The sequence below is a fragment of the Onychomys torridus genome, chromosome 10 (assembly GCF_903995425.1).
Source record: "Onychomys torridus chromosome 10, mOncTor1.1, whole genome shotgun sequence".
NCBI classification, from domain to species: Eukaryota; Metazoa; Chordata; class Mammalia; order Rodentia; family Cricetidae; genus Onychomys; species Onychomys torridus.
In genome coordinates, this window is record NC_050452.1 from 75,564,689 (window position 1) to 75,584,097 (window position 19,409).

The window sequence follows — 19,409 nt, forward strand, 5'->3', positions numbered from 1 at the left end:
CACTATCAGGGTGCTGGGAATTGAACTCAGGTCCTCTGAAAGAAGCCAGTGCTCATAACTGCTGAGCCATCTCTCCAGCTCCCAACTATTTTATTTTAAATGGTACTCTTTCAAAGCAGCCAACCAACCCTAATGTCAATGAAATACAAACAAAAACTTAGAGGTAGTGCATGTCTGAGTTAGATTGTTAGGATTTACTAACAATGTATTAGTTGGTCTTGCAATCTCCAGAAAGCAAGTCTTCTCCCTGGCCACACAGGCCTAAAGGAAATGCTAACTACAGCTTTCAGGAAGCTGATTTACAGACAGGGTTCTATGATTTTGATGAAAATAAATTAGATAAAGAAATATTTCAGTTTACATCTGTTGAAAGTCCAAGAAGTAAAGACCCCGTCTCAAATAAAAAGTGGGGCTAGGGAGATGGCTTAGTGGTTAAGAGCACTTGCTGCTCTTACAGAGGACCTGGGTTCAGGCTGCAGTCCCTACATGGTGGCTCACAACTGTCTATCATCAGTTCCAGGGAACTGGACACCCTCTTCACTATCTTCCACGGCACAACCAGACATATAACTGCCTAGTTTACACATTCTAGGATGAAAGATGATTTTTTATAAAAGAGGTTTCCTTATATAATATAAAAGATACAGTATAAAATAATAATTCCGAAAATCACAAATCTTACTAAATAAAGGAAGAGCATAATATAGCAGCACAGTTACTAAGGGGAAAAATTCACTAACCTAGCAACTTAAAATGTGAGTTGAAATGTAGAACCTAGCCATACTGGGGAGAAGAAACACTGCATCCTAGGCTGGTGCTTATTCGATGCTTGGATCTGCTGGCCAAAGAGCATGTGCTGTGACAGCAGTGCCATTTAATTATCTGTACTTGAGACTAAATCAAAGTACACCACTGACTGCTTTCCCCTACCTCTAAACATGTGTGCGAGCTATTGGGATTATTTTACCCATAAGCAATAAATACCACTGCAGTCATCAATAAAGCATCAATAAAGTGTGACAGCTGTGGCAGCTGTGACCGCTGCCAGGTGGTGAAGCCAATGCATTTGCTGCAGGCATTGCCACTGGGGAGGAGTTTCTGAGGCGGAAAAAACAGTCAAAGTTCCTCATCCTGACACACTTGCTCCTTCCACTGCACACTAGACCTACCTATATTAGGTAAAAATGTATACATTACATTATTTCTCTCACCTTATTTATTTAGTCACTTCCATTGTTTTCCATACCCTTACTTCTAAGCTGAACAGTAAGAAACTGTGTCTTATATTTATATAAGAATGTGTTTTGTATTTGTAATTCCTTATAAAATAGCTTCCAAGAGATTGATGGTTGCGTGAACTGATTATAGAACTTTTAAAATCCAGTTTAGGCAGCATCATTTAGCAGGAAGACTACTGTCAAGAGACTGTGGTTTTAACTCTATCTTCCTAATCAACCCATGAGCTTGTGCAAGCCAATCAATCTCCATGTTTCTCATTTCCTCCACCTACAGCATGTAGGTATGATTTAACATTTCCTCTTTGAGAAATGACAGGATAAGTGAGCTAACCCATGTGAACTATTCTGAGTTCTCCTGAACAAAGGCAATATAAACTACATTTTGTCTCTTTTCTATTTCTGATTTGTTTTCCTAAGCATATAACTATCTTCCAAGAGGGGAGTTACAAGTTCTTTGAGAGAAAATAATGAAATCAGAAATCAGGAGGTTCCCAGAAAAGCCTCGGATCTGTTCTTGAATAGAGTATCACATTGTTCCAAAGAAGATAAAAGTAGACATTGCTATCTCTTCAGGAGGCTCTAAGCTCATTTACAGACACAAACTATCACCAATTATAAGCATCCAATTTTAGAATGAAACCACAAACACTCTCCCGGAGAGTAAACAGTTTGCCAAATAGGAAGCAATAAATATAAAGTGAAGAGCCACAAATAAAAGATTTAAGAAAAGCAGGGTGAAGTGGTGCACCCCTTTAACACAGCCCTCAGGAGCCAGAGGCAGGTGGATCCCTGATTTTGAAGCCAGCCTGGTCTACAGAGCTCCAGGACAGACAGGGTTACATAGAGAAAACTTGTCTCAAAAAACAAACAAACAAAAAGAGATTTAAGAATATAAAAGTGGGCTGGAGAGATGGCTCAGTGGTGGCTGCTCTTCCAGAGGTCCTGAGTTCAATTCCCAGCAACCACATGGTGGCTCACAACCATCTGTAATGAGATCTGGCACCCTCTTCTGTGCACATAATAAATAAAATATTTTTTAAAAAAAAGAATATAAAAAGTCTCCATGGGGTATATTCCCAATTTTTTCAATTAAACTTGTATCCATCATTCACCTTTTCCCTCTCACACACACACTCAAAAAGTCACAGCATCTCTGGGAAGGGAACTTCGGCTGTTAAAGGAGGCCCCTGAGTTCCCAGCTGTCCTTAAAATGTGTTCGAGTACACAGGAAACAGAAAGAGAATCACACTCTGAGTTCCTGAAGCCATCTCCACCCATCTGATGGTGGTGTCGGTTCCCCTAACGCTTGGCAGAAGATGCTTGTGTTGTGTGTGGGGCCATTGAAGCCGTGCGATCATTCCCGGCAGGATTAAGTAACAAAGTAGGGGCAGACAGCCCACCAGTTTAGGACTTCACTCTTGGAACAGATTTCAGAAGCAAGATTCCACCTTTCAAGGTTATTCATTTATACACAAAATAGTAAGTGGTATTAAACTGGCAATCAAATAATAGATACAAGTATTGTCCATAAATTGGCTTGCTTCTTCAACCCGATTCTGTATCTCATTGCTCGTCCTACTGCTTTCTTTATTGAACACTTTGATCAGGATCCTAAGACACTGAAGCTACCAGTCCACAGACATTTCTAACTGGTGAATACTAGGAGAGTGTTTGACTAGCAATGGAGGATTACAGGCGACGTGGCTACCAGTAACCAGAAAGTAAACAAGCATGCCCCAAAGAACATAAGCATCATAGAATACTGTCCCTTAACAGCTAATTATTTCCCTGTCTTAAACCTCTGAAATTGTATAAGCCGCTTCTGTTGTTTTTGTTTTTTGTTTTTTTGTTTGTTTGTTTTTTGGGGTTTTTTTTTTTTGTGCTGAGGATTGAAGCCAGGGCCTTGTGCTTGCTAGGCAAGCGCGCTACCACTGAGCTAAATCCCCAACCTGTAAACCTGTAAATTAGCATACTTTCCTCACTTCAGTTTTGTTGAAGTTTGTAAGACTGAAAAAGGAACTTAAAATGGCTGCTGTACAGTATTCTTACTACTATGTAAACACTGGCCAAGAACATCAGAAGATTCCTCCTCCACTATATTTAACCAAAACAAGGGGGCTATTTCTACTCCAAATGTATCTTAAAGAAATGCTTATTTCTACTTCTACTCCAAAATGGAATTAGAAAAAAATCTGGTTTAACCTGAGTGACAAATTGTAACTTTTACAGAATAAAAATCAATGTCTATTAATGATCTGTCCATTTGTAAAAAATTACCTGCATTGAAATAGTCCTCGAATTACAATTCTAAAACTCAATTATTAAGTGATGCCACTGAGTGATTTGTCATAAATAAAGGAGTTTAAACTTATTTTCAAACTTGTAATGCTTTCTTACAGTAAGAAAAAGGTCAAATAATATGAGGAAGACAGTGAGATGCTTTTTCTTTTTACCCATATCTCACCCAAGGTTTAAAATCTGTGAAATGATAGGAGTCACACTCATTTCTTTATAAAAACAGTAAAACGTTACATTATGAAAATAGGATTCTACTACATTTCATTGTCTAACATTGTGATAAAATTCTTTCTCATGCCCATACAATCAACAGATGTTCACTGAACATTTACAAAATAAACTGAACATAATATATCAGCAGGTTTTTCTTATGTCCAAGAAGCTAATCTTGCATAACTTCTTATTCAGCAACACATAAGTAAACTACTAGTTAGGCTATGCTACAGAGCAGATATGTATTCAGTTCAGTCTCGAGCTGCCACTCCCGAAATACCATATAACAAAACATTAAAACCATGAAACACTGATGGTAATAAAACGTACTGTGTAATGTACATTTCACAGCCTTTAAATTTCATAAACTAAACATGGCAAGGTAGACCCTTTATGGATACAGAATAGAACAAAAGTATCACACCATTCTGGGAAGGTCTTGAAAGAACACAAAACACATAAAATAATTAATCATTAATATATAAAATTATGTTTATTAAATGAGCAAGTAACATATAATAAAACGTTCACTGCACAACACGACCATGTAACTGACAGCAGGAGAGAATAGGGGTCTCCAGGAAGGCTGGAGGCAGAACAGGAAAGGGAAGGTATAGAGGGTAGGAGGTGGGGACCACAGAGGAAACGCAGGAGGGAGAAAGGGAAGGAAGGGTGGGAAGACAGAGAGAAAGGCAAGCCTTGCCAGCCTAATCCCTCACCTAAGTGTTCAGGATGAGTCCTTAAAAAAGACTGCTGTGGCTTCTCCTGACTCTCATAAAGAATTCTCTATTGTTGCTGTTCTGTTCTACAAAGCAGAGTGATGAAACCTGATGGATTCTTTGCACCAATGTCCGTGTTCTACCAAGGCTAAAAGCCTAGTGCAGTACAAAAGAGAAACCGACTTTTCCCATAGAATGTGTCCATATATCTGAGGGACGTGAGGACAGTAAAGAAACACCGCAAAGGATAAAAACACCTTCGCTGCTCTCAGGGCAGTCTAAGAACTAAGTCAGACAAACCTCACTTTGTACTTTTCATCCACACATAAATAATAAATATTAAGAAAGAATCTTGACCTAACCAAGACCAAATTTACTGTCTTCAGACCAAAGTTAAGATACTTTTTCAGAAACAATGATAATCTTTACTGATAGCGAATTAAGCAGGAAAAGGGCCATATAACCAACCAGAGCACCACAGAAAGCCACAGAAACACCTGCACTGCTCCTCTTGACTCCAGGAGAAATGGGACCCTGGTTTACAGCACATTCCTTTTGCTTAAGAGGTTTCTGAACTCTGAAAACAGTCCAGATAATCAAGGATCTATACTTCAATTTTACAAGAAAGGTTTCTCACAAGGTTGTTTTGTTTTTTGTTTGTTTGTTTGTTTGTTTTCCCAAGACAGGGTTTCTCTGTGTAGCTTTGCGCCTTTCCTGGAACTTGCTTTGTAGACCAGGTGCCTGGTTAAATTAAAAATTAGAAATGCTAATTTTCTAACTTATTTTATTAGACTTATATACATTTGAACATGTTTTATTTGAATATACTTGTTATTTTTACTTTTTTCTTTAAGCAAAATATTCTTGCTAATGTTTATGTTATCATGACTTTCAATAATTCTTGATGAGAAGTAAAAAGAAAATAACATATATAATCTACAAAAATCAAAATTTATCTTATAAAAAAGCCAAGCCTGATTCTTAGCACTTAGAAAAAAAAAATCCCATTTTTGCTGGGTGGTAGTAGTGCATGTCTTTGACAGGCCAGCCTGGTCTACAGAGTGAATTCCAGGACAGCCAGGGCTACACAGAAAAAAAAAAAAAAAAAAAAAAAAAGAAAGAAAAATAATTTTAAAATCCTATTTTTATATCTATTTTTATCTCAAATATTTAGAATTTCCATGCATTAAAAAAAAGCCCATTACATAATCATTGTAGATCCATATCATGTTACCACCAAATAACCAACCACTATTTAGTTATTTAGCAAGCATCCTATAACCTATGGTAGTATTTGACAAGTGAAGGTTCGGCCATACTTCAAAATCAATTTAGTGGTTAGCATTGATGACTAGCATTAAGAGAGAAGTAGAGAATAGACACCAGCACTCGGTAAGAGTGGTGCTGCTCTCTGGAACCTTCTCTTCAGAGTTGTCAATGTTCACAAATACAAGTATGTGTTCATCTGGTCATGCTTTAAAACATACCTTTAATATAAAATACCTTAATAACCTAAGCAAATGATGGTACTGATGAAAAACACAAACACTGGAAAGGACAAAGGTGTGCGTGGGAGTTCTGACAGTTAATGCTTTTTACATAACTGTAATGTTTATTTAGTATTGTACCTAATGTTTTTGTTTTTTTTTTTCTGTTCCACTCTGCATCCTTACATTCTCATGAGCCACAGTTACAACTGATTGGATTTCTAAACCAGGAAGCACATTTTCACAGACAAGAGAGTAAGATCAAGGTCTAGAAAGTTCCTGTTAACACACACTTACCTGTGGGTAATCCTTTTCCTCTCAATCGGTCTCGAATAGCTTGGCTTCGATCAGGCTTTTGTTCACTGCTACGGGAAAGCTGATCCGTCTGTACACAGGTAATCAGAAAAAATCAAGTTTGATAACATCATCTCCCCTTTATGCCAGCAACTTTCCACAGAACAGCACACTAGCCAATCTTGAGGGTTCAGCATCGAGTCAGGAGACTCCACAGCTGACTGTAACTGTTATGGTCTGGATGGACTGACATGGACCAGGACGGGCCAGTCCATCTTTAGAAAGAGGCAACAGACAGCGCTCTGCACCTGGAGACTCCAAGCTAAAATCAGCTCCTTTTGAAAGCAGTATCTTGAGTATTCTTTTCTTCTCTTCCTGGTAACTATTTTCATCTCTCAAATTAGACTTACACAATTTTAAAACTATATTCATTTTATAGTATAAAACTTCCCCTGGTTGTAGTTACACATTGAGAATACCAGTTTAAATTATCTCAGAAGTAATTTCCTAGATACTGTCTGCAACAGTTTCAATTGATGTTCCATGGAATCCTCTTTGTAACAAAACATTTTAGTGTCTGAAATTCCAATGATGGTAATCATTGATAGTTACGTAAAATAAGCCCAAATTAGGTCAAACTCTATGTTATATAGGATAAAAAATTAGAGAACACTGGTTTATTTAGACAACCAAAACCAGGATACATACAGATTAAAACTGAAAACAGAATACTGATGCTAAGTTAAATGTAGTCAAAGGCATATGTCCACGCTTGTATCTATGCATATACATTTTAGTATTTCTCCATTACAGAACTTCATGTGTAAATTAAAATTCTGTCTCAGTAGCATAGCCAGAGTTCACAGCATTTTATTTCCTATTTAAAAGGAGATTTAGATGATGTATTTCTGAAATGATGCTGTTCTTAATTGCATAACTGGTATCATCAGTTCAGATCATACTGCACTGTTGGTGATAGGAAAACAGCAAATATTATACACACTTGTGAATGTCTGCTTTGAGGTAGCTATTAATAACTGTCAGTTATTAAACAGTTATTATATTACAGGCACTCTGCAGTGCATTACAAATGTTATACCTGACCTTAAAAAAAAACAAAAACCCTTGTGTGGTACACATCATTCTCACTTTCCTAGCTATTACAAACGCTCTGAACTAGCAAAACCACAGTTAGCAGTACCTGAAGGCAGCTCAGTTACCTTCACAGCTGTCTTAGGTAACATGGACAGATGGTCTATAGTAATAATCGTATTTTAGTCAGTCAAGATTAAGGTGACTCTAGTGTAATACCAGAAGAACCCAGGCACTGGAGATGACAAATCTTAAATAACTGCTACCACAATAGCCACTGGAGGCAGTAATAGCTTCAGCAGAGGGAAGGGCAAAGCCACAGGGTCAGAGACACAGATTCCGACTACGTCTCTCACGAATCACACCATGCTTTAGCAGCTTCAGTTTTGCTTTTTTTAATGAACATATAGAAATAAACAAACAATTTAAATAAAATGGGGACAGCCATAGCAAGAGGATTCCACTCACCAGCCCCATTACCTATTTGCCTTCCCATCACAGAATTTCTAAGGTTTAATGGGAGATAGTTCACATTTTGTTTAAGAGATCTCTGAGCCCATTTCTCACCAAATGGCGAAGTGTGTAAGATATGTATATATTCCGTTTGCCAGGCAATATCCTGGCTAAGATGGAGGAACTAAACCTCCTAAGAATGAGGAATTGGAGGAAGCCAAAGAGAACACTGACAGCACAAATCTGGAGCCCACAAAGCAAAGGGACAAGCATGGAAGGACCATCACATCGTAGCGGTAAGTACATATGCGGATCAGAACGCCAAACACCAATGAATCCCAGACAGAAAGAACAGGACAGAACAGCTTAAGGGATGAAGAGCAGAGGTGCGATGATTAGATGTGGATTTCATTCTTTAGTTCTTTGCATCTCGGATGAGAGAAAAGGGAAGTATCCAAGTCTTTAGCAGAACCATGGATTACTTCCCACCAGAGAACATGGAGGAGGCGGAGAATTACACAGGCGATCCTGACAAATGATGGCCATGAAAGAGATCTAGAAATAGGAGGCACATTTAGTATTTCTGAAACTCGTTTTGTAGGTCACTGCAAGGTGATTACAATGATCTGCTAAGAGCTCTGCGGGAAAAGAGCAAAGCAGGAAAGCAGGGAAGGACAGACAACTCCCAGCGGGTAAACAAAGTTCTTTTTAAAAATGGATGGCTTTTATAAAATGTGAGAAACCGCAATGGAAGTCTAAATTTTAAAGTACTGTTAAGAGTAAACAATGAACATTGAAACGATAAACTCCATTTTTCTCCTTAATTTTGAAAAAATGCTACTGTACATTAAAGAAAACTTGTGACATTACTGAATTTCAAAATAAGACAATGTTTTGAAGTTAGAACTGTAGCTTACCCCAGAAATATTTCCCAGAACCAGCTTTACCAACTGTTTCACATAGGAAAATGAAGGTGCACAGTTGCTATTCCTAACGTGGGCACTGCAGGCATCCAGGACAGTCCGCACTGACACTCGAGCATAGATAACATCCTCACACATGCCTAGCAGAATGCTGTTGAGATGGTCTCCCAGCTTGATGGGCTAAAATGAAAGGAAAAGCCACATTACTAAGTGCAGGTAAATCTACCACAAGAAAAGCCTTCTATGAGCCTCAGGAACCACAGCCAACGTCTGGAGGAAATGAATTCTTTTCTATTGGCAATTATGTCCTGCTCACCTATTTGACTTGAAAATCTTAATAGAAAGAAGTTAACATGTCTTCCTAGATATAAAATGTTATTTTTTTAAAAAGCTGTTGATTTTGTAATAAAGAAGTGGTTGTTTTTTGGTTTTGGTTTTGTTTGACAGGGTCTTACTGCCCAGCCCTGACTGACCTGGAACTCTCTCTATAGACCATGCTGGTCTTGAATTCACAGAGACTCCTGCCTCACCTCCCATATGCTGGGCTTAAAGGTATGTGCCACAATGTCTGGCAGAATTGGAATTCCTTGACTACTTAAATAATTTGAGAAATAGGGACAGTAGTTCAATATTCAGTATCCAATAAGATGTATATTCTCTATATAATTTGATATTTGTATGATAAAGAGGAAGATTCCAGATATTGAAATGATTGAAGATCAGCTAAATGAAATGGGATCCCTATTAATCTGATGAAACAGAAATCAGAATGTAAAATTATTTTTGTTAAAGTTAATTTTTAATTTACTACAACCAAATGGCCAATAAGCATATAAAAACATGATCAACATCATTATTCATCAAGAAATACAAAAAATTACAAGAAAGCATTGCTGGACTGGGTGCAGCTCACTGGGATGTGTGAGGTTCTAGGTTCAATCTCCAGTACCCCCTAAAAATGTATTTAACAAACTAAAAGTCTGATAATAGTACATACTGGCCATAAATACACACTACTATCCCTGTCTAAACTCTAACAAAGGTAACACTGACATCTCATCCACTGATGTATTACTTTATGTCACAAGCTTCGATGTGATTTCCTTTAAAAACCTATTCTAATCCTGGGATCTAATCAGAAGATCCAGCTTTGTTCTTCTGTTTCCATTAATAGAGCCTTCATTACATAATGTTTTACTTATCTATTTAGCTATCTGTATCTTCTAGTAGATTCTACAGGTATGGCCAACAGCAAGCCTAAAATCTAGTGTTTCGTCTGATACAAAATAGACATTAAATATTTTTAAATTAGTATTAAGCATTTCTAAAATGGTAATGATTTATCATCATAAAGTACGACTTTACATTATTTTGTATCATTGATATAGTTATCAGAAAAGAATACAAAACAGTAATTGTAGACTGCTACATTTTATATGATAGTTATGTTGAAACTATCATATAAATAGCATCAAATATGTCCATAACAACTGACTTCCTCATATATATTCACGGAATTGAAACTAAGGAGAGAAAGAAAATGTACAAAAATTTCCAAGAGGTAAATTAGGTTGAGCTAAGTTGAATAATCATTTCTCTCATGAATTTTAAGATGTATGAATTTTGGACTAAAAGCTTGAGGTGTTGAATTCTTCTGATATTCAATAAAAAAAATACATCTGCTTTTTATTTCTAAATGACTAAAATAAACTCAATTTTTTCTCCTCTTTGTCCTCCTCTTCCTCCTTTTACTGAGTGTGTGTGTGTGTGTGTGTGTGTGTGTGTGTGTGTGTGTGTGTGGTGTTTTTGCTATCTGTGAATGCTCTGATAGGTATGTATATAGATGTATACAGCTGTGTGCATGTATACATTGGGTGTTTTCCATTATCCATTTCCACACTATCATAAGAGGCAGGTTCTCTCACCAAAATTGTAGCCACCCATTAGTAGCATGGCTGACCGGTGAGCGCTGGGAACTTCCCTATCCCTATCCCCCAGGCACTAGTGTTACAAACAGGCTTGATCATGCCCTGCTTGTGACAGGCATCTGAAGACAGGTTGTCATGCTTGTAGGGCAAGTAATTTACTGTCTGAGCCTTCTCCCTAGCCCTAAATGAAATACTAAGTGTAACAACTTAGCTTTGATGAAAAAAAGATTTCAGGAGTAAGAATTATTTTAAGACAGAAATACTAAAACTCGCCAAATGATCTGAATCCAAGATCTGAGAGTTAACCTCGGGTGTGTCTCTGCTGCAGGAGCTGTGAAGTGGGATTCACAGAGTTGTTCACAGGTTGCTCAGTCTCACTCTGACTGTACACTCGCTACCAATCTGTGAACAACACACAGGATAAGATACCAGTGTGCCCCGAAGCACACTGTAGAACACATGTAATCACACCAAAGGGCTCTGTAAAAAGTGTAACTAGGTATCAATATGAAAACATCACAAATGGGAAGCTTCGCTTACCTGGCTTTGAGGTACTTCATGATCGGCCCCCCAATACAACGTCATTCCAAGAGAATAAATATGGATCTAGGAATAGAATTTTTTATTTAAAAAAATCACTTTATGGTAAAATAAAAAAATTCAACAAGTAATATACTTTCTTTGCTCCAAAGGAAGCATAATGTATAATTAGAGAAAAATCAGTTTATATCTTACATAAAGCATAGGAGAGTACAAAATAAAAAAAAATTAGAGTGGTGCTGATTAGAACAGACACACAATCCCTACTACCAACTCAGTCAACTTTCAAAGAATAATCATTGTGTTAGCTTTTACTTAATTTCTTCATGCAAACTTAAGGCAATGTGAATATATAGTCTTAATCCTTTTACATAACATTTAAAATGTACTTGATGCCTTGTTCTTCCCCACCACCCTACCCCTACCTGAGACAGAGTTTCTCTGTGTAATAGTCCTGGCTGTCCTGCAACTTAAATCTGTAGACCAGGCTGGCCTTGAGCTCAGAGATCTGCTTGCCTTTGCCTCCCTAGTGCCTTGCCCGGCAACTTTGCATTTTTAATAAATTTACCAACAGAGATGTGTCTGTGTTAACTGTTGGAGAGCTTATCCCTTTTGTGGGAGCCCACAGAGGCTTCTTAGTGAGAACATACTCAGGCTTAGAGAATCTGAGCTTGCTTTACCTAGCAGGGCTGCACAAGGAGATGATTTGGTCATGGGTGTGGTTACCAGGTGTCTGGAAGGGTCTACACTTGGCTGTATAGTGTGCTTTGATGTTGCAAGGGGGAGGTCTTTTGCCTTCTCCCCTTGGCATGTTATAAAATGCCCTTTTCAATAAAGGACGAGGCTGGCAGGTTCTGACTCAGGCCCTCCCAAAGCTATCCTGTGTTTCTATCTTCTCACTGTCTAGGTCTCTCTTTCTATCTATCATTTCTTAATTCTTCTCTCCTCAACCTAAGAACCCTTCAAAAGGTGAAAGCCAGATTCCCACAGATAGCATCCTGAATGTGGGAATTAGGTACGGAAGATAAAGGAAGGAACAGCACAAAGAAGGGGGCATGCTGGCTAGTGAATTAAAGAAGGCAGTGATATTCTATTCTTCAGGAGTAAAATTGTAAACACAGAGTAGTTAAAGTTAGGCTGGAGCAAGTATCTCTCTGTCTCTCTCTCTCTATTAAACTAAGTCAAAGTAAGTCATAAAAGTATTCTGAAGTTTAGCTTGAGAAATGTAGGTTTAGGTATATTAGGGTAGAAATAGGCTTTAGGTACAGGGATATTGTGAAGTCTTAGTTATAATAGTAACTTAGAGTAGAGTAGGTTTCCCCAAGTGGGACGGATATTGTGAAGTCTTAGTTATAATAGTAACTTAGAGTAGAGTAGGTTTCCCCAAGTGGGACCTGGGATACACAAAGCAGCGTCCAGGACTCAGAAGCCACTGTGGACTCAGTTGTCTGAGACAGTGGCTTCAGACCCCAATGCAAGCACAAGCAGCCATGGGAGCAGTGGCTGACCAAGCATCAGCAGCTGAGACCTGCAGGAGAGTGAGCCAGTGCTAGCAGTGAAGGTCTATACTTTCTGCAGTGAGAAAGCATTGGTGAGGAGGAGCATTGTGGTGAGTGCACAGCAGAGACTTCAGACCCCAACAACCAGAGCAGGTCTGCCACCAGGTGCCAAATTGGACCCCAGTGAGGGATGCCTGGGAGAGTGCAGGCAGAGTGCTGAGTGGGCAGCTGGAGGGCTGTGGTGGTGTTGTGTTCCCCAAAATATTGTGCACTCTAATACATTTATCTGAGGTCAGATAACAGAACAGCCACATTATTAAACATAGAGGTTAGGCAGTATTAGCACACGCCCTTAACCCTAGCATTCCAGAGGCAGAGATCCACCTGGATCTCAGTGAGTTCAAGCCTGGATCTCAGTGAGTTCAAGGCCACACTGAAACAGCTAGGCATGGTGACTCACGCCTTTAATCCCAGGAAGTGAGCCTTTAATCCCAGGGAGTGATGGCAGAAAGCAGAAAGATATATAAGGCATGAAGAAAGAAACTAGAAGCTTTTGGCTGGTTAAGCATTCAGGCTTTTGAGCAGCAGTTCAGCTGAGATCCATTTGGATGAGGACACAGAGGCTTCCAGTCTGAGGAAACAGGATCAGCTGAGGAACTGGCGAGGTGAGGAAGCTTTGGCTTGTTCTGTTTCTCTGATCTTCCAGAATTCACCCCAATACCTGGCTCAGGTTTGATTTTATTATTAAGAACTTTTAAGATTCATGCTACATAGGGCACCATGGCAGCTGTGCCTGCAGGGAGCACACCAGGAGGGCCAGAGAGCAGGAGACTCTGAGTGTGTGTGTATGATCTGGGAATACCAAAATAGGCCTGACTACTTTGAGCAGTGGTGAGCAGGGGTTCCTGCAGAGTAGCATTCCCCTGAGGGTGAGACCATGGTGGAGGTAGTGCTGTAGATCCAGGGGAGACAGCTAGCTGACAGAATGCCTGGGTGTGATGTACCTAGGAGTGGAAAGTGCAGCAGTGGTCTTGAAATCTTCCCTGTAATGGCAAGTGCAAGGTCTGGGTCCTCTACAGTGGCTGCAGATCAGGAGCAGAAACTGCTCAGTGAGGCAAAGCTGCACTCCAGGTTGAACAGCTGGAGCTCCCAGCAGCAGTGAGGTGGAGCTGTGTGGCTGCCCTGAGGTTGGTGTTCCAACTTTGCAAGCAGGGAAGCCAATGGAGGCTTCCAGGACCCAGGGTGCTGAGTGCAGGACCACTTGCAGAGCAGGTAATGGGACCCTTGGAAGCCACAGCTTGTAGCAGGTGGGAGGCACTGGAGCCCCTGTGGTGTGAGGTATTTGAGAGCCCTCAGGCCTCAGGGCTGGGATAGTAAACAGCTGAAAGGAGCCTGCAGCCAAAGGTGCAGTTTCTGTTTGCTGGCTGTAAGGTTTCTTTTGAGAGGACTCTGAACCAGCCAGCTAACAGTTTTCACCCTGAAGCATACTGCCTAGGAAGGCTACGGACTGCTGCAAAGCGCTGCTGTAGCTGAGAGGAAAAGTTTCAGAGAAGCTGGTTTGAACTGAATTGTTACAAGCAAAGGGAACTGCAAAAAAATTTGGTTATGGGAATCCTCATATTTGGAGCTGTTTGCTTCAGAGTCATTACAACTTGGACTGCTATACAGGGACTTCAGGGCAGCTGACGAGCCAGGCCCTGATTTCGTGCGCTAAAAGGAACTTTTAGACTAGTACCAGAACTGTCTTTTTGAACTTTTCAGACTTAAGATGGACAGGTTCAACTGCAATGGGACAGTTTTGAATTCATTTATGCATATAGATTTTATTAACTGTAATGACTTATGAATTGTTTTGTGTATGCATATATGCTTTATTAACTGTGGTGACTTATGAACTATTTTGTGTAGAAATGGAGAGGTTTTGGTTTTTTTCTACTCAGGCTCAAGATGAAACTTAAAAAAACGATAAAGAAAAGGGTAAGTTAATATTCCTCAGTCTCTTTAATTTTGAAAAAAATATTTTCTTGTCCTTTGAGTGGATTAATGTTAACTTGTGTTAATGTACCTTATGTTTTGTTAGCAAGAAATGCAAATAGTTCTATTAAGAAATTGCTTTAAAGTATAAAGGAGTTTTATTAAGAGACTGCCTTTGGATGTTTGCTAAAGTTTGTAAAGTGTAAATAGTTCTATTGAGAGTTTGCTTTTGGATGCAAGTTTGTAAGAACTGTAATTGTGTATAGTAATATTAATGTAGAATTATGATGTTAGCCTGTTTATGTTAATGGTGATCCTAATAGGTTTGATGCAGTTGCATCAGGAGTTTACTGATTTATTTGATAGTTATATCAGAAGTTTATTGATTTTAAAATAGGGCTTGGTACAGCGGAAACTGCTATAGACATCTTACACTGATTCAAAAAGGCCATCTATCTTGGTTATCCTCTACTCCTTCACTGAGGGATATGGCAGCCAAAGGGAACAAGAGTAGTGCTGTGGTAATCCCAGCTACTTGCAAGGTCTGAGTGGAAAGCTGATTCAGAGCTGCATGGAGTTAAGCTCTGTACCCACATTTGAGATTTAAATTATTAAGAGGCTGGTGGGTATTGATTGAGGCCCTCCAGAAGCTATCCTGTGTTTCTGTCTTTCTTTTCAATGTCTAGGTCTCTCTTTCTATCATTTCTTAATTCTTCTCTCCTCCACCTAAGAACCTTCAAAAGGTGAGGGTGGGTTCCCACACCCCTTTTCACTGCTACACAGAGTTTTACTGTCTATTGCAGTACTGTTTACTAAAGTTTTTCCAAACTTTATGCTACATTTTTTAGGAATCATTATTTTAAATGCAGATATTTCTCTTGAATTGATTCTGAAATTATTTGAAAGCTATACCTGAATACAACCCTCAACATGTATGTACTAGTAAGGGATCCTAAGAAAAGCATGCCTGCACATTCTGCTGCTACTGCTCTTGCTGCCACCAGACTCTATGGCAGTAGTTCTCAACCTTCCTAATGCTGTGACCCTTTAACACATGTGGTGACTCCCAACCAGATTATTTTTGTTGCTACTTCGTAACTGGAATTTTACAGCTGTTATGAATCATCATGTAAGTATCTGATATGCAGGAGATCTGATGAGAACCCCAAAGGGGTCAAAACCAATAGGTTGAGAACCACTGCTCTAGTTCCTTTAACCTTCCAACATACACTATACACCATTGACCGTCTGGGAAACTTCCAGGCTTTAACCCCAGACTGAGGCTGCTGAGGTTCTTTGCATCTCCAGTGTGCAGATACCCCTTGCTGGATTCCCAGCCTCTACTGTGTGTAGACCAATCTAATAAGCAAGCCCCCTTTTCTGATAAATACACATCCTATGGGTTCTGTTCTCCAGAGAGCCCTGCCTAACATCATGTGGGGGTTTTAGTATCTGGATTTGGGGTTGGGGGGTGGGGAGGCCTTACTTCAGCTTTTTCTTATTTTATTGCCTGTATTTTAGTTGGTTCCTGTTTTCTAAACTTGGTTTTTAAATCATGTAAGCTGTCTCCAGTTCTCTTTTTACAAAATGATGGGGAAAAAGTCTATGTACAAATAAAATGTTGACACTATTCTTAAAATGTCACAGCACTTTAATCCATTTCTTATATTACCACCTAAATTTGTTCCTAGTTTATAGATTAGAAAAACTGTTCCATTTTCAAATATTTATATATATATTCTAAATTCTTCCTACTGACTTTTACATTTGCCCTGACATACCTCCACCTCAGTTCTACAGTCAGATTTCTAGATTTCCTTTCTGCTGGACCATGTGCACTGTAACTAATATTTCAGCACCTGGCCCTGCCTTTTCTTTTTGTTCTCTTTTCCATTCGTGTGTGTGTGTGTGTGTGTGTGTGTGTGTGTGTGTGTGAGAGTGAGAGAGAGAGAGAGAGAGAGAGAGAGGGAGACCAAACTTTTCTTAAGCACTATTCATTTTATCAAGAATGTTTTATCTTTGTCAATAAAAATGACCACTAGTGATGAGCCAGAAATGATTTTTTTACATGTAAATTCTTTTACACAGGAGGACATATTCTCTCTTAGATGACACAGGTAATTTCATCTGTATCTCAAGTGAAGCAGTTAGTTAGTACTTCCTTGTGCTGTTGAAAGCCTGTCTTACACATCTCAGCAACTAGCAGAAAGTATTTATTGATAAAGTCCGCTGAGTTCAATGTAATGAGGATGAGATTCAAGACAACAGTGTGCGTCTATCACATCACATACTTAAACCTCATTTTAAGAGGCTGTGCACAAGGAACTTCGCAAAGGCTTCACAGAAAACACAAAATACTTTTTCATAGATTTGTTATAAAAGGTTAATTATAAACTCACTGTTTGATTCGCGATTCTTTCAGATGTGCTAGTGCTTTAAGATGACTATAGTCACTGGGGGGGGGGGGTCGTGACAGGGTCTCTCTGGATAGCTCTGGCTGACCTGGAACTCACTCTATACCAGGGCTGACCTTGAACTCACAGAGACCCACCTGCCTCTGCGTCCCAATGCTGAGGTTAATTAAAGGCATGTGCCACCACTGCCCCATCTATACTTTTTAATGTGTCAAATGGCGTCTTCCTTTGCATAATTTTTAACTTCTTTTAATTTTTGAGGTTTTAATATAATTCCAACCCTTCTTCCTTCCCTTTTTTCCTTCCAAAGTCTTTCATATGCTCCTCCCTGATTTCCTTCAATTTCATAGCCTCTTTTGCACAAATTATTATTACATATATATTCTTAAATACAACCTACTCAGTCTATATAATGTTACTTGTATGTATGTTTTCAGGGCTGACCAGTTGGCACTGGACAGTTTACTAATGTGCTCTTCTCTGGGGAAGGACACCTCTCTCCTGCTTCCAGCTTTCCTCAGTTGCCCACAGTTCTTTGTGTACGGTTGAGGCCTACTCCATCCACTTTGGCATGTCCACTGGTACCGTCCTTGTTCAGCTAATGTTTAGGCAGTGATGCTGGTGAGAGTTTATGGATGCAGCTTCTGCCATTACTAGGAGACAGGGTTTTACTGCAAACGCCCTGCTCCTATGGCTCTTACAGTTTCTCTACCCTTCTTCAATGTGTTCCCAGAGCCTTTGGTGCAGCAATGTTTTACAGATGTGTCCCTCACTGCATAATTCTTAAAGCTAGGTTCTAAGACTGTATGCTGATCACACGTGTGCAGTGTAACATTTAACTGCACATGCAGACTTGCCTGGGCAACCGTGTCCAGATATTTCATCAAGCACTGTTGGTGTTTCTGTGAAGTTGTGTTAGATGAGCCTAGTCTCTCAGTAAACAGATAGAATGGAGCAGACTGCTCTCCATGATGTGAGCGGGCCTCTTCCAGCCAGCTGAAAGCCTCAGGGGGGAAAAATACGTACTCCCTTGAGTTAAAAAGCCTTCTAAGTAAAAGAAAAACATTCAGGCTGGCCTGAAACTTAGAGCAATTCTCCTGCCTCAGTCTCCTGAAGGCTAGGATTACAATTTTCTTTAGCAGCAAATTCCCAGGTGATGGTGATGTTGCTAGTGATGTGTGTGTCACTGGTACAGAACACAGGGGACACAGTATCAAATCAGACAAACAGGACTCTCAACAAATCTTCACTAAGAAAACAAGGCTGAAAAACTAAGTGTATGAGGACACAAAGAGGATGCAGTGTAAGGAGAGGCTTCAGGTCCACTTTAAAGTCAACTGGCCTGCGAGTGGGAAGACATTACTCTCTGGGTGGAAACAACAAACAAAGGTGGACTGAGGTATGAAATAAATCTGGTGGCTGAAGTGTCCACTTTGAAATAGACTGCCTAGAGACAAGGGGGGAGGGATGCAGTAAACCCCCTCAGGCCAGATGACGGTCTACAGTTCATAAAGGAAAATGGAGAAGCCAATAGACGTAAGCGGGGAAGGGACAAGATTGTACATGTTTTCAAAAGTTCGCTGATTCGAGGTTAAAGGGATGGACTGGACAGGAACAAGGCTGAAGACGGGGGACACTGAAGTGTGACCACTGAACTAAAGCAGACGCAGTGAAAACCAAGAATATACACAGACACAAAACACTAAATTAATTACACACAGGATTCTGAAAAAGCCCGAGGTGAACGAAAATTTCCAACAAAAACACTTTTCCTTTTTCTTGTAAACTGAAGAAGTGGTCTACTCATTTGTAGGAAGCATGTAAGGGAAGAGGAAGTCTCACAGCCTGTTCTCACAGAACAGTTTCCTAAGAGCTCAAATGTCACTTCTGCTTCAGAGTGGACGCCTCTTGTCTTGGACGTGTGACTTTCACAGACTTCTTAGATAATTCCTGTTTTCTTCAGAAAAAGAACTGATGAGCCAGCCAGGCGGTGTGGCATGCCTTTCATCCCAGCACTCGGGAGGCAGAGGCAGGAGGATCTCTGTGAGTTCGAGGCCAGCCTGGTCTACAGAGCGAGTTCCCGGGTTACACAGAGAAATGTGGGCTTAAGTGGGGAAAAGGCCACCATTCTCGATTCTCTTACTGAAAATGCCCCCTTCCCCATTTTTCAAGGATCAGTAGGAAGGTTAGTGAATAATTCTGTTCCATCACAAATGTGTATCAAAACTACGTATTTTTAAAGTTTTATCATCAGAAAATTATTAGGTTACTTTTACACTTGCGAGGAATGATGTATAAGAAAGGATGCTCAAAGCCAATTTAGAATCTCCAGCATCT

General features: G+C 39.7%; 1 protein-coding gene across 5 annotated transcripts in view; it reads right to left on the reverse strand.

Moving 5' to 3' along the window:
- The window catches only part of Ptpn13 (protein tyrosine phosphatase non-receptor type 13), a 176,488-nt gene that overhangs the window by 105,569 nt on the left and 51,510 nt on the right, over positions 1-19,409 (reverse strand). For all 5 annotated transcript variants that reach the window (XM_036200765.1, XM_036200763.1, XM_036200767.1 and 2 more), the window contains exons 4-6: positions 11,186-11,251; positions 8,712-8,897; positions 6,253-6,340 (exon numbers count right to left, since the gene is read on the reverse strand). In XM_036200765.1, the coding sequence (XP_036056658.1) occupies positions 6,253-6,340; positions 8,712-8,897; positions 11,186-11,251 (340 nt within the window). The remainder of the gene's footprint in view (positions 1-6,252; positions 6,341-8,711; positions 8,898-11,185; positions 11,252-19,409) is intronic.